Source organism: Myotis yumanensis, unplaced genomic scaffold (assembly GCF_028538775.1).
Source record: "Myotis yumanensis isolate MYYU_CA2020_CCGP unplaced genomic scaffold, mMyoYum1.0.hap1 SCAF_9, whole genome shotgun sequence".
NCBI classification, from domain to species: domain Eukaryota; kingdom Metazoa; phylum Chordata; class Mammalia; order Chiroptera; family Vespertilionidae; genus Myotis; species Myotis yumanensis.
In genome coordinates this window covers 46676239-46692324 of record NW_027223760.1, presented here as the reverse complement: position 1 = coordinate 46692324, position 16086 = coordinate 46676239, and the positions used below count along the sequence as shown (strand labels likewise).

At 35.4% G+C, this 16086-nt stretch overlaps 1 protein-coding gene across 6 annotated transcripts in view; it reads right to left on the bottom strand.

Moving 5' to 3' along the window:
* AKAP9 (A-kinase anchoring protein 9) overlaps nt 1–16086 on the bottom strand; it is a 123591-nt gene that overhangs the window by 18650 nt on the left and 88855 nt on the right. For all 6 annotated transcript variants that reach the window (XM_070424222.1, XM_070424223.1, XM_070424225.1 and 3 more), the window contains 11 exons: nt 14202–14378; nt 13438–13542; nt 7440–7592; nt 6932–7111; nt 5233–6309; nt 3728–3865; nt 2743–3231; nt 2237–2300; nt 2023–2144; nt 1296–1487; nt 871–1038 (listed from right to left, as the gene is read on the bottom strand). In XM_070424222.1, coding sequence (XP_070280323.1) covers nt 871–1038; nt 1296–1487; nt 2023–2144; nt 2237–2300; nt 2743–3231; nt 3728–3865; nt 5233–6309; nt 6932–7111; nt 7440–7592; nt 13438–13542; nt 14202–14378 — 2865 coding nt within the window. The remainder of the gene's footprint in view (nt 1–870; nt 1039–1295; nt 1488–2022; nt 2145–2236; nt 2301–2742; nt 3232–3727; nt 3866–5232; nt 6310–6931; nt 7112–7439; nt 7593–13437; nt 13543–14201; nt 14379–16086) is intronic.

Here is a 16086-nt window from a genome sequence, read left to right as displayed (position 1 = left end):
GAGGGGCATTCAGGAGGCAGCCGATCAATGATTCTTTCTTATCATGGATATTTCTATCTCTCTCTCCCTCTCCCTTCCTCTCTGAAATTGATAAAAATATATTTTAAAAAATTTTAATTGCCAGATGTGTATATTCCTAGCTGAAGTCAAACAAGAAGACCCTGTGCCTTCTTGTTTCATCCCTTACACTCTAGACAAGTGTCCTTTCTGCCACCCACTTAGTGTTGTTTTATGCACTTTTTTGCTTTTTGTTGGTGATATTGTTGTTTAAAATGGTCCCTCAGCACAGGGATGAAGTGTTATCTAGTGTTCCTAAGCACAAGAAAGCTGCAGTTTATGAAGAAAACATGTGTTAAGCTTCATTTAGGCATGAGCTATAGTGTTGATGGCCAGGAGTTCAATGTTAATGAATCAACAATATATAGTAAATACAGCGTCTTTAAACAGAAACACACATAAAACAAGGTTATGTATTGATTGGTTGACAAAAATGTCATGAGCAGGGGCTCACAGAAACTGACCCTTCGATTTCCCCTGGTAGCAATGGCTCAGCATTCACGGCAAATTCACAGATTCTAACTACAGCCAGTAGTAAGAACTGTATCATATCCCTTCTAATCTCTTTGGGCTATTCTGTTGCTCATTTTCTAACTTCCCAAGCTGGATGATTAACTCATTAACTTTCAATCTTGCTCATTTTCTAACATAAGATAAAAACACTTATGGCAATAATTTTTCTTCTAAATATTCTTAGTGGCTCCTGCTAAAATTTTAACCTTCTGACTTATTATAAAACTAATCAATCATTCATTTGATTACTATTAAAAAGCATTTCTTCCTTAAGTTTTATGTAAAGTTTCGTTTTGATACCTGTTCCTGTATTCTCTGTTCCAAACAGCTCAATAATCCAGCTGCATCTCTAGTGCCCAGAGCTGCCAGTTCGGTCTGAAATGCGGCGAGTAAAATACTTCGCTCCTTTAAGAAAACTTGCTGCAGGGCAAGCAGAAGTTCACCTCGCCAGTCTGAGTTTTCATGAGACTGAGTATAAAAAATAAAAGTTAGCTCCAAATAAGCATGTTTAAAAAGGCTCCAGAAAGGATATTTATCTACTAACCAAAATATTAGAAGCCTAAAGCATGTCAATTTATTTGCAAGTATGTGACTTGGGACATTTAAATAATATATAGTAATTTATGTGAAAATATATCATAAACAACAACAATTTAATTTGTAAAGTGCCTTAAGATAGATAAAAAGCATATAAAACTATTGAGATGCATAATACTCTTGAGTACCTCGGCTTCTCTTTGCACTTGCATTTTGGTAATTAAGTCCTTAAGAGATGAGATTGTACTGATGTAAGCTCTTCTCTCTTCCAGCCAGAATTCTGAAACTTGCTGAACAGAATGGTCCTCTCCACCACTGTAGGGAGATTCGGTAAGAGAGAGCACCTGCATGCCCTCACTGTGAACAGCTCTCAGTAATCCCTAGAAACCAAAACCCAAAAGCCAGAATTATGACAACTTCTTCAAAGACTGCAAGTACAGACAAAGTGAAAATTTAAGCAAGACAGCTTTATATATAGTTAGATTTATTTAGAAAAGCCACTGCATATAGGAAACACCATCCCACCACCTTCCTATGGAGGGAAAAGCCATAAGATGGCCTAAGACTTTATTCCTTCTACTTACCTAGTGTGCTCTTTTGGATTCAATAATTAGCCACTAATTTGACCAAAGGAAATATGTAGGAGAGAATTTCTAGTCCCTGAGACCACTTTAATAATTTTGGCAAATATAAATTTCAGTAACAAAAATTTTCAAAAAAATTTTGATACAAATATATTATACTTTATTATCTGTAAAATATAGAAATAAAACTAAATAGATCCCCAAGGTCCCTTCTAGTTGTGCAATTGTCTCTCCACAGAGGATTTTACTATATAACTTTGAATAAACTATTATGTTCAATATAGAAACCACACTGGCTAAGTTTTACTAAAAGATATAAGTCTTTTAGTACCTTTATTTTCTTTGGAAACGAATCTGTTGAACTTTCGCTTTCTTCTCTTTGGCCTTCTGATGTCAAGTCAAATCCCTGACTTTGTGTAAGATAAATTCCTTGACCCCAGTCTGATCCAGAATCTAAAATAAAGTAAACAACAATTGACTATTAAAAAGAAACAAGTACTTTTAAAAAAAGTACTATACAAATTACAGAAATTTATATAACTTACCACTAGAACATATTTCTCTAGTCTGGTAACCATCAGAATGTGTTAATTCAGGAACCGAGGATCCCTAATTGGAGAAAACAAACAAATAAAAAAACCCCACATAACTTTCTTTGCTTTAATAAATAAATGAGTATAGTTTTGTTTTTTCTAATGCTATAAAAAAACAACAGCAAAAAAACCAAAAAATAACTCTCAATTAAGTTTGTTACACCTTTCAAATAAAAGAAACTATCTATGGCTTACAACAAGGCTTTGAATTTTTTTTCTTCATGGATATTAGCATAATAAGAAACATTCATGAGTTAAGGAGCAATAACACCAGGTTTCAAATCTGCACAGGAACTTTGTGGAAAGTTAATATCTGACTCTACACAATGGAAAGACTTAAAATTGTAAGTTTATCATAAGGAAGAGATTGTCCTAAATTTCTTTTCTCTGAAAACCACAGCATTTTTTTTTTTTAAATCACAGAATAGTGAAGAACACATAGTATGAAAACCAAATACCTCTTTAGCTTTCAGACACTGTATCACTGCCTTCAAGGTACCACATTCCTCTGTCAGTAACTGAATAGCAACATAGTGTTCCCTCTTTAAGGTTTCAGTTTCTGAAATATGTCTGGATTCCATATCCAAAATTTCAGCAGCATGTAGCTCTTGCATTTGCTCAATTTTTTCAGTAAACTGAGTGATGATTTCAGTAACTTCTTCTGATGAACATTCACTCTGTAAGTCAATTTGGATTCCTGTGTTTCTAACACGGACTTGTGGAGTCTGGTTGCTGCTATTCACCCTGAGAGTCCTGTCTGTCTGGGATGCGGTGCTTGTACCCTCTTTAATAACAAGTGGCTCTAATATGCAGAGCTTTCTGTTTTCTTGTTCCTCAGTCTCATCTTCTTTTTCTAAGAAGTAGGATAATTTCTCTTTTGTCTCTGTGAGTTGATCCCTGACTTGGCTTAAATCTTTCTGGAGAAATGCCATATTCGTTTCTTTTACCTAAAAACATAATGAATAGAACCATAGAACATTTAATTTAAAATACTGAACGTAGAATTTAGGGTAGAGAGGAGAGTATAATTCATGCTAATATGTTCATTTTTCTCAGAATAATAAAAAAAACTTCAGAAACACAGTCTTCATATATATTCCTATATATATGGTCACAGATTACCACAGAAGTGAAAACATTTCTATCAGCCTCCACTTTTGGTTCTCATGTGATATATAGTTTCCTTTAACATCTGTCTTTCTCCTCCTTCATTAATAGAGTAAGGATTAAAAGCATCTTCCTAACAAAGATTCCAAGGAAAATCAAGCAAGAATATGCCAGCAATGAAATTTATAATAACTTTTCATCAAATTCACAAAGCTTTTATTTTTTTTTAGCTTTAAGTTATGGATCTGTGTTTGTTTTCATAGAAGAGAATATACCTTGAAATAAAATTAAGATAGGTAGAAATAAGTGAATTAGGAGCTATGTTACTTATTTTACCAAAAGCTCTTGTTGAAGTTTTTCTGCCTTTTCTTTATAATTGGCCAGTTCTTCTTTAGTAGCTGCTGACTCAGCTCTAAGAGCCTCCAGTTGACCAAAGAATCCACTTTCTTCATTGGTATGAATTAGCTCAGTTGTCTGTATGGCAGTGGAAAAACATAAAACACATTTTCAAAAAATATAGCCAAGTTCAAGGCACATATACATTCATTTTTAAAAATATATTTTTATTGATTTCAGAGAGGAAGGGAGAGAGAGAAATATCAATGATGAGAGAGAATCACTGATCAGCTGCCTCCTGCATGTCCCCTACTGGGGATTGAGCCTGCAACCCAGGCATGTGCCCTTGACCAGAATCGAACCCAGGACCCTTCAGTCTGTAGGCTGATGCTCTATCCACTGAGCCAAACTGACTAGGGTGGCACATATATATTCAAATGAAGCTTTTTCAGGACTGCCTATCAGATAAAAGGAGTTGAAATGATCCATGTTCTTTCAACAAATAGGGAAACTTTTTCAGAACCATAATTTTGTATTCTTGAGACAGTAAGAAAAGACTGCTTTTCCAGGAATGAAAGGTAAATACTCTCATTGGTATATAGCCTAAAAATTTGTAAGTTATTCTTTAAAATATTTTGGGTACCATTCAAAAAACTTTCATATTTATATCACTTTCCTCAAAAGATACCAGGTGTTACTAAAATAGTTCTTAGAAGTTTTATATACATGGAAAGCAGCATTACTATTTTAATATTACTTATAGTAATTTATAGTTCCAGGAAGCTAGGAAGAAAAAGCCTAGTAAGTGGCAACAATTATTATCCTTTACAAAATAAATTATACATTTATAAAATCTTGATATAGCAGTTAATCTCCTGGTATTCACATTTACTATTCAAAATAAAAAAATATATCAAGTGAAAATTTGAAAGTTAAAGTCCTTTTACATCAGTCCTATGCTAAGAAATAACTGCGATTTCAGATCTTTATGTAAGCAGATGTACAAGGGTGAAATACAAATTGTTCATAGGAAAGAATAAAATTTATTATCAGATATAAAATCTGTAAAAGCTAAAGACTTGTTACTCATATTTTAGTTTGGTAGAACACTAGAATACTTTGATAATTTCCATTACCTAAAAGGGATGATCATATACATGCACGTTAGAGGGAAAAGGAAAAACCCCACACAAGTTCCAGAGGACATTTGCTAAATGTAACATTTCTAAGTTTCTTCTGACTACTCTATTTAATGACAATGCTAGTGAAATAAATATTGTGATTTGAAGACCACAATGATGGATACAAAATATAGTTTGTATCATTTATTCTAGTGAAAATATGCAAAGAATAGTAATATTTTTTATAAAAGCACTTTACATATGAATTGCTAGATGTAAAGAACACCACCTTTAATTTAATAAATTAGCAACCAGCTTAAGGAACAAAGGAAAAGAGAGTTTCTTAGTTTGTATTTAAATGAAAAAAATTAAATGCAAACTAACCTTGGGAACTTCAAAATCTCCCTGAAAGCTTCTTTTCCTTTCTTTGCCTCTCTGATTTTTCTCACTGTCCTCCAATAGCTTCTGTAGTTCTAGTAGCTTCTTTTCTTTTTCCACCGCATTTTTCTCTGCGATTTCTACCTGTTCTTTTTCTAAAACCAAACTAGTCTGCATTTCAACCACCTGGCTTTCTAATTCTGATATTCTCAAGGTTAATGCCGTTACATTTGACTCCATCTCGTTTTCTGTTAGTTGATTTAAATTCTGTACATTTGTTCTTTCAGGCTCCGATGAACTTTCTTGTCTCCTCTGACAGAGTTCTGCATATTCCTTGACTGCGTCAAGTTGGACCTGACTCACGACAGCAGCAGCAACTTTTTCCTCAAGCGCAGTCTGTAGGTCTACAATCTTCTTTTGGAGCATTTCTGTTTCAGCCTGGCCTTGCTCTTGCATGTCCTTTATTTGGTTATAACACTGGCTGAGTTCTAAGTTCTTTGCACTCACAGTGCTCTCAAGTTGTAGCACCTTTGTTTCCAAACTGTTTATGAAAACTCTGCTGTTTTCTTCAAAAGATCTGAGGTAAGTCTGACTTTCTAGGGGTTGAAGAGCATCCTCCGTAAGGACTTCTTCTACTTCAGGTTTCTTTTTGCTAAGGTCTTCTATAGCCATGTTAACACTTTTCTCTGGTATACTTTGAATTTTTTCCATGTTTTCCCGTTCTCTCTTTAAGCTGCATAATTCTTGTGTTAGCTGGTTCATTTTGAAATTGGTTTCTTTAAGTACATTTTTCATAAAGGCCATTTCCTCCTTAGTGGTTTCTACTTGCTGCTCCAAAGCCAGTTTCTCAGCTGTCACCATCTCCAACTGATTATGTAGACTATCTGCTTCTTCTGGAAGAGAATTAGCATGCACTGATGTCTTCTCTTCAATATTCACCAATTCCTGTTGAAGTTTTTCAATCACTTCATTAAGCTGCTCGATTTCTTCCTCTCTAGTTTTCTTCACACGTTCTTGATCACTCACCAAACATTCTATTTGGGCTTCAAGATCCCTTATCAGTTCATTTTTTTCCTCAATAACCTGTTAGTTAATGAAAAAAAGTAACATACATAATAAAAATGTATTTATATTTTGAGAATTCTATTTTATTTTAGGGCAGGGTATTCAAATATTGATCACACAAAATAATATTCTTCTTGGACGTACTACATTAATTTTAATATAGGTCAATAGACCCCATCATATCAAAGAAGGACCTAATTTAGACTTTAATTCAGAAAGTTCTGTTAAATATAAAGAGATTTATACTTTTAGTAGCTGATTTTCTATAAGTAAAATAGTCAATATCAATACATTTAATCGAAAAATGGAAATACTGAAATGAAAATCTATAGCAGATAGCACCCAAATGTCATTATCTTATTTAACTCACACTAAACAATAGCATTTTTAATAGGTTTGGTTAGAATGATTTGATGAACTCTAGGTCTCCAGAGACTCCTTGTAAAACATGAAAAGTCTTTGACAATATTAGGAGGGGATAAAAAATATATAGCTTGTTAAATTAAGAATTCATGGGTAAAGAGAATTAAGGTTTATTTTGATATTCAAAGAGAAACTGAAAATAAAAATCACCATTTTGCCCCTTTTAAAATTCTAGCTCAATTAACTTCAGGTAATAATCCATCTTAAATTAGTGTACCTTGTTATCTGTTGTAATTTTAAGTTGATGCTGAAGTTTTGTAATTTGCTCATTCAATCGGTCAATTTCTACCTCTTTTTCCTGCATTATTTGAGCAAATTTCCCAAATATCACATGGTGGTCCTGAGTAGAGGTAGCATCAGATTCCTTTACAGCAAATCCCAGCTTCTCCATTTCATCCTAGGGACAAAAATAATCTTCCCAGTTGGACAAATCATTATTTCTAAACTTTCAATTAACTTTTACAAAAGATATAGTGCCCAAAATATACAAATTAAAGAGTCAGAGATAGCACAGGTATTGTAAATCAATAATTCTTAAAATATTTTGATAACAGGTATGCATTTTTTTCATTTATGAGGAATTTAAATGTTTCTATTGGCTTAAAAATAAGTTCCATGCAAATCCATTTGCAACGAATGTTCCTTTGTTAGCAAATGCTTAATATAAACACTTGCACAAGACAAAAACTATGAATTATTTAGCAAAGCTTTTCTTAACTAATTACCTTAAATAATTTGTTTTCTTGTTCAAGTTCTTGTAGGCGGGTAGTAGCTTCCTTTTTCTGTATTTCTAATTGCATATGTAGTTGCTGAACTTCTTCATTCTTATTTTCCAGTTCTTCTCTAAACTGTTCTAACTGTTCTTCTAAGTTTGTGATCTTCAATACCAAAATTATCAAAAAGAAAGAGAAAAAAATTATTTATACAAATATTTATCAAGAGAGATGAAGAATGCTGTATTAGCAATATAAAGTGTGTGTGTTTTAAAAAAATTATTTATTTTTATTGATTTTTAGAGAGCGAGGAAAGGAGAGAGAGAGAGAGAGAGAGAGAGAGAGAGAGAGAGACAGACATTGATCTGTTGTCTCAAGTACCCTCACCGACCGGGAATCGAACCCACAATCTAGGTATGTGCCTTGACCAGTATGATGCTCCAACCAACTGAGCCACCTGGCCAGGGCTGTGAGAATAAAGGAAAGCAGTTTCTCTAAGTCAGATGTAACTGTGTGGTTTCTAGACTTTTTAAAACCTAACACTCTTAAATCATCCTGCCCAAAGCAAAGACGAGACCTTCAGAGGAAGGATACAGGAGCTACTTCCTACCTAAAATACTCTGAGATAAAGCAGAAAAGGATCATGGGAGAGGAGAAAAAGTCTACATTTAAAATTTTATTTTCTGTTAAATTTAGTTTTTATCAAAAGGTTGAAGAAAGTAATAGAATTAAATCAGTTATTTTTGCCACCAGCTGTGAACAGCTCAATTTAGTCCATATGAATACCCAACAAAGGATCTGGCTGCCATGTGCCTTGTTTAAGCAGAAGGAAGCAGAGGTGTAGGTCAGAAATAAGAAACGTAGAAAGTTAGTTATTAATACTATCTTAACAGAAAATTAGAGAGCTCCTACATGTAGGACAATATAATTTTTGCTCATTTCTGAGGATAAATCTCATTAATGATAAAGCAATTAAATTGCTCTTTGATGATTAGATAATGACTGAAACTAATGATCAATATTAGAAGCTCCTATTGTTCTATTTTAAAAATTGGGTTTTGCCTAACCGGTTTGGCTCAGTGGATAGAGCATCGGCCTGCGGACTCAAGGGTCCCGGGTTCGATTCCGGTCAAGGGCATGTACCTTGGTTGCGGGTGCATCCCCACTGGGGGGTGTGCAGGAGGCAGCTGATCGATGTTTCTCTCTCATTGATGTTTCTAGCTCTCTATCCCTCTCCCTTCTTCTCTGTAAAAAATCAATAAAAATGTATTTTAAAAATTGGGTTTAATTGAGGACAGGAACAGTCATTTAGCTCACTGCTTTGTAGCTACTTATAAATATTTAATGAATGGATTTGCAAATGGGTATATACCTTATGATCAAATTGCTGCATTAAAAACAACCTAAGACACAGCAGCAGCATTTAATGGCAGCTGGCAGTTTATAAATCATTTATCACCTTAGAATTTCAAAGGGAGCAGATACTGATTACATAGATACATAATCAGAATGGTATCTTAGCATTGGCAAGGCAAAGACCTTCAAAACCGTTCAGCCTAATACTCCCTTAATGGAAACAGTATTGAGACTAGTAATAATAGCCATCATTTATAGACAATTTACTGTTAGGCATTGTATAAAGTGCTTTATATGTACTATTTTAAAAAACCCCTGTAACAAACTTATGAGACCTCTGCTAAGATTATCCCCATTTCAGAGATGAGGAAGGGAGTTACTGAGAGAGGAGTTACCTAGTCGTGAGGTCACAAGGCCAATATGTGGAAATCAGCTTTTGGACCAGGGAAGTTTACCTCTGGAGCCTTACTTTTTTCCCCAAGAAGGAAATAGTTTATTTCAGTCTCCACATGCCTTTATATCCTTAGTTATAGGACTTCTGTTCAGCTAATCTTCAGATGGTTCTCCAGGTTGATGGTTCTATAATTTAGTTGTAATTTTGATGTGGTCATAGGAGGAGGCGAGCACAGCATTTACCTACTCCACCATCCTGACTGGCTGGAGCCTTACATTCATAACTATCATTTATTCTGCTTCTAATAATTAATGTCTAAGACTCATATTTAAATTATTTTCTGTAACCCTGGTATTAAACTCAGCAGACACATCTTAAATACATTTATAGTTGTGCATATATAATTATCAGGTTAGTTTGTTGAAAATTGTGATGATTATATCTTCTTCAAAGTTATCTAATATCTATTTATACTTATCACTATCTTCTACAACTTCTTTTGATGACAAGGTATTATTTCAACACATACATAGATATTTAAGTTCAAAATTGCTGCCTTACCTCACATGGTATTTATTTTCTTTTTGATACAATAGATTAAGGTCGAATACTTAGCTCTGTGATTTAAAGCCTTGCTATTCAAAGTGTGGCCCCTGGCGCAGCAGAATTGGCATCATCTGGGAACATGTTAGACGCAGAGATTCTCGAGCCCCACCCAGACTTGTTGAATCAGAGTCTTCACTTCAATAAGATCCCAGGGGGATTCACGTGCACATTACAGTCTGAGAGGCACTGGTCTAAAGCACTAACATCCTGCTATAGACAGCTGAAACTGAGGCATCACAACGGAGATTTCAACTCCCAAAAAGACCTCGAAGGACATTCCTTCCTTTTATTCAGCCAGATTCCAGCTGTAGTCCCAGGTTGTCTTAATACTGAGTCTATAACAACCCTAAAGCACAAGAATATTATTAAGGTTTAAAAACAGAATGGTAGCTATTTGTTTTAATCTTGTTTACTTTAGCTACCAAAGGATATCTATGTAGTTGCTGAGCTTCTATTGGATTACATTAATTTACTCCATTTGTGTTTTCTTTTTAAGTGATTTTATCTTTTTTTTAATATGTAGGTTTCCTTAGTTAGTAGTAGATTCCTTGAAATCCAGTGCTTGTTTTACAATTGGACAGTGATGGTCTATATTTAGTAAGAGCTCAATAAATGTTGAATGACAGTCTTTAATACTTATATACCAACAATGCCAAACATGGCCCACTGCTTTTGCAGTAGAGCATTACAGAGCTCCAGAATCAGAGAAATAAACTGGAGGAATTCTTGCTCAACCATTTACTGTGTGACCATGAGCAAGTTAATCTCTCTCTCTCTTTTTAATTTTTTTTTATTGATTAAGGTATTACATATGTGTCCTTATCCCCCCATTGCCCCCTCACCTCCCTGCCACTCATGCCCTCACCCCCCTGGTGTCTGTGTCCACTGGTTAGGCTTATATGCATGCATACAAGTCCTTTGGTTGACCTTTACCCCTTACCCCCTTTGAGGTTTGAGAAGCATCGATCAGACCATCAAAGTTAACCTCTCTTAAGACTCAGGTAAAATAGAGATGACAATAGAGCCTATTCTTAGGGAGACACTAGGGATAATAACATAGGACATTCGAAATACTTACACTTTCTAGCAGAGACCTAAACAAAGTTAACTATTATTATTTACTAGAGGCCCAGTGCACGGATTCGTGCTGGTTGGGGGGCATGGCCTATGGGGATTGGCCCACTGGGGGAGCGCCGCTCATCCCGGTCAGCTGAGTGGCTGTGGACCTGCCTTCTGAGTGGGCTGTGGATCCCGGTCAGCCAAACGGTGCTCCCATTGTGGGAGCGCACTGACCACCAGGGGACAGCTCCTGTGTTGAGTGTCTGCCCCCTGGTGGTCAGTGCACATCATAGTGACTGGTCGATTGGTCATTCTGCGTTTGGTCGCTGGGCTTTTATATATACAGTGGGGCCTTGACTTACTGAGTGTCCCGACTAACGAGTTTTTTGAGATACCAGCTGTCTCTCGGCCGATTTTTTGCATTGAGTTGACAGAGTAATTTGAGTTAACGAGCTCCTTAACGAGCTCGGTCTTGGAACAAATTAAACTCGTAAGTCAAGACCCCACTGTATAGATTATTGCCATCTGTAAGCTAGATTTCATTAGCTCTATAGGGAGCTAAAACCTATTGAAGTAATCTTATTCTTAAAGAAATTCTTCTAATTCTCTCTACATTATTCCCCTTCTCTTATCATCCTGAAACTCCTATATTTTAAAGTTTTCTTCTCTTTCTATTCATTCTGCTTTCTAAACATTACAACTTTAAACAAAATTTAGGCTTTGAGAGTAGCCTAAAGGTATCTCAAACATAATGACACATAGACATCTAATGTGTATTCTCCATCAGATAGCTGAAAATATTTGCCTAGTGCAGGACAGAATACTTAAGATGTTTTCACTGAAAGATATGTTTTAATTTTACTTTCCTGTCTTTCAGCCTCCAGTTACAGCTGAGTGCATTCTGACACTGTAGTTGTCACTGTTATTAAAAACTAGCAGACCAAGGCCAGCTGTTGGGTTAGCTCTTGCCCTGGCTGGTTTTGTTCAGTGGATAGAGCGTTGGCCTGCGGATGAAGGGTCCCAGGTTCGATTCTGGTCGGGGCACATGCCCAGCTTGCAGGCTCAGTCCCCAGTGGGAGGGCGTGTGGGAGGCAGCTGATCAATGATTTTCTCATCATTGATGTTTTTATTTCTCCCTTTCTCTCTGGAATCAATAATAAAAAAAAATCACCTCATTAAGGTAACAAGAGGCACATTTATTGTCAACCCCCCCCCCATAAAAAAACAAAACCTTTTAGATAATCATTACTTTTATATATCAACAAGAAAACAATCCTGCTCATAGAAATGATTATTTCTATTAGTCATTTATATAGATGGCTTTTTCAACTCTAAACTACACATTCTCTGAGCTGTAGTTTTAGCTGATATCTAAATCATCCTTATATTTTTCAAAGCACTTATTTACATTTATATACTGTTTAAGTTCAATAAATATTTGTTAAAATATATTAAAATGTCCTGAGAAAATTATATGGATAAAAATGTAATTTACAAAATTTAAACATTTTAAATGATATAATATAGCTAGACAATGTAGAGTACAATCTATTTTAGAAAAACTAACAGTAGACAAAGGTTTAAATAAGTTAGAATTTAATTAGGAATTGGGAATTACTACTGTTTTTAGAGTGGGATTTTTTTGGGGGGAAGGGGTGAGTAGAAAAACATAACTTTATATAATTACTTTATTATTAATCTTTTGTTTTAAGACTATGTTTAGTATATTGTAAAACAGCACTATGCTCTCCCAGGTCAATACAACTTAAAGGAAAAAACCCACAGCAAAGTAACAAAAATTCAAAGGCCATGGTAAGGTCAGCAGAAAAGAAAGATACTGCCTTTGCCTTAACACTACTCACTAATTCTCTACTCTCATCTTCCTTCAATGTATATCTAACCAAATTTGCCTCCTTTTTGTCCTCAAAACTTCTTGCTGCATCAAACCCTTTATACTTGCTGTCCCCTCTACCGGAATACTCTTCCTTCCTCACACCAGTGATGTTTAAATGTTTATGGTCTTCAAGGTCAAAGGCAATGAGCTAAGAAACAGTCTAAATTTTGGTGTTAGACCAGGGGTGGGCAAACTTTTTGACTCGAGGGCCACAATGGGTTCTTAAACTGGACCGGAGGGCCGGAACAAAAGCATGGATGGAGTGTTTGTGTGAACTAATATAAATTCAAAGTAAACATCATTACATAAAAGGGTACGGTCTTTTTTTTTTTTTTAAGTTTTATTCATTTCAAGCCGCGGGCCGTAGTTTGCCCACGGCTGTGTTAGACCATAAATTCCACTCTGTTCAAATGATATTTTCAGGGGACTTGTTCATAATAATTCAAAGCACAACTGTCATTAAAAATAAACTCTTGCCCGGCTGGTGTGGCCCAGTGGTTGAGCATCAACCCATGAACCAGGAGGTCATGGTTCAATTCCCAGTCAGGGCACATGTCTGGGTTGTGGGGTCAATCCCCGTTGTGGGGCAGCCGATCAACGATTCTCTCTCATCAATGATGTTTCTATCTCTCTCCCCCTTTCCCTTCCTCTCTGAAATCAATAAAAACATATTTAAAAAAAATAATAAATAAACTCTTTACCTCTTTTTCCTTTCTGTCTATGGCGTCTCTCTCAGCCTGCAATTGTACTTCTAGGGACAATTCTGCTTTAGCTTCTACAGCTCCAAATTGTTTTCGGTCCTCTACCTTTAAATATATAAAAATTTTCTCAAATTTTCAGACATTAAATCTTGATTATCCTTTTTAATTATAGAAGTAGCAATTCTATTTCTCCCAATTAGAAGTAGATAATCTACATTAGTGAATAATAAAAAAGTTATAGGTGTTCAGTTATGAATGCATTTTATACAAACTCACACAGAAATGTTTGACACTCTTAAAATTCATTCCTCAGATGAAATGAAGTCTGTCCCCTCACCTGCCCCCTCCCAAGCTTCCTTCCCTGCTCTTTTTTTTTTTTTCATTCATTTTTGTTTTTTACAGTATAATAGGAATAGATTTCATTACTTTCTAGTCTGGGGTAGAGCATCAGTCTAAACTGATGTCCACAGTTTTTTCACTGGCTATTATTTTAGAATCACAATCTATTGATGGTTAAAAGAGTAATTAATTCTTCTGGTTTAACTAATCTTCCTTTCTCAGGACTAAGGCATGCAAGTAACCTTTGGAAATAAAAATAACCAGAAATGGTTATAATGTCAATGAAGACATAAAGATATATACTTCATGCAATAACATCAAAAAATCAATAGCAATTTTTTACTTAAAAGAACTGACGTTCATGTAATTGGGAGTAACCTGCATTAAAATAGTTGATGAAAATCAACTCGAAGAAAATGTCCCACCTTTTGGAAAGGGTCTGTACTAACGAGTAAGGCTTGCTCCAGTTCTCTTACTCTGAACTCCAGTTTCTCAATTTCTTCATTCCGTTCTTGTATGTCCCTCTGAAGCTGCTCCTTAGAGAGCAAAAGCTCACTGCACTTGTCTGTTTTTTCTTTCAGATGATTTGTTAACTGTTCAACCTGGAAATATGTAATACACAAAAACTGTAAATTCAAAAAATTTCAGCAAGTTAGTAGAACATCTATCCCCATTTCAGAAAGTATTTTTGGCTCTAGCTGGTTTGGCTCAGTGGATAGAGTGTTGGCCTATGGACTGAAGGGTCCCATGTTCGATTCCGGTCAAGGGCATATGCCCTGGTTGTGGACTCGATCCCCAGTAGGGGGTGTGCAGGAGGCAGCCAACCAATGATTCTCTCATATCATTGATGTTTCTAAATCTCTCTCCCTCTCCCTTCCTCTCTGACATCAATAAAAAAAATATATATATTTTTAAAAAGTATTTTTGGATGCTATGCTTATTATTATTATTATTATTATTATTTTAATCCCAACCTGAGGATATTTTTTCCCATTGATTTTTAGAGAGAATGTAAGGAAGAAGAGGGGGGGGGGGGAGAGAGAGAGAGAGAGAGATATTGATGTGAGACACATCGATTCATTGATTGGTTGCCCCCCACACGTGCCCTGACAAGGGGGCCAGGGATCAAACCTGCAACCAACTGACCTACCTGGCCAGGGCTATACTATAAATTTTTTTTTAAATAAAAAAAATTTATTATTTTTATTTGGTGTCATCCAGATACACCAAGGTTGCGGGTTCAATCCCTGGTTGGGGCACATGCAAGAATTAACCAATGAATGCAGTGGAACAACAAATCGATGTTTCTTTCCCTATCTCTCTTTCCCCCTCCCTCTCTCTCTAAAACAAAAAAAAAGAAAAATTTTAAAATTATTTTCAGAAATAATAGTTAAATTTAAATGTTCATTGTGTACCAGGACAATACTTCTATCTGATGGGTTCTATTACAATCTCTATTTTAGAAATGAGTAAGCAAGTTTTAGAAAGTGACTTTAGCCATTGTCATACACCTAGTAAAGGGCAGAGCCATGATTTGAACTGGGATGGTCTAAAACCAAGCATAAATTTTTTATAACCATGATAAGCCACCTTTACAATTTATACAATGAATCTTCCCTTATTCATGTAGCATTCACTTGGTAAATATGAAGTTCTGGTTATGTGTTCATATAAGGAGAAAATGGACAATTGGGGTGAAAAGTAGAAGCAAGAGAATAGTAAGGACGCTACCAAAATCATCTAAGTAAGAAATAACAACAGCTAAGATTTAAGGAGATGAATGAAAAGGAAAATAATAAGAAAATGTAGTGAAACCTGACTTACTAACAGATAAGGAGGGCTAAGAAAAAGCGTGGAATTAAGAATGCATTCTAGGTCTTAACAATGAGGAAGGTGGAGATGGTATAATATTTACTGAAATGAAGGAACATGTTTTATTCTTATCCTTCTTGGTGGGGGATAGTCAGGCATCAAAAGCTCTCTTTTGAGCATATTAATTTTGAGACATCTAAGAGGAAATATAGACTGGGAAACTGATTATTCAAATCTGGGGCTAAACTGAGCTGTTAGGGCTGGAGATTCAAATGTGGAGTCATTTATATATAACTGCCTTGGAAGAGAATATAAATAGGAAAGAAAAGGGGCTCAAGACTAAGATTTAGGGTACTCCATCATTTATTTTGGATCAAAAAACAAAGACAAGAGAAAGAGACCTATGAAGTGAGTGTGTCACAGAAGCCCAAGGGAAGGAAATGTTTCAGGAAGAAGGTTGTATGAATGCCTCTACATGGTCTAGAGCAGCGGTTCTTA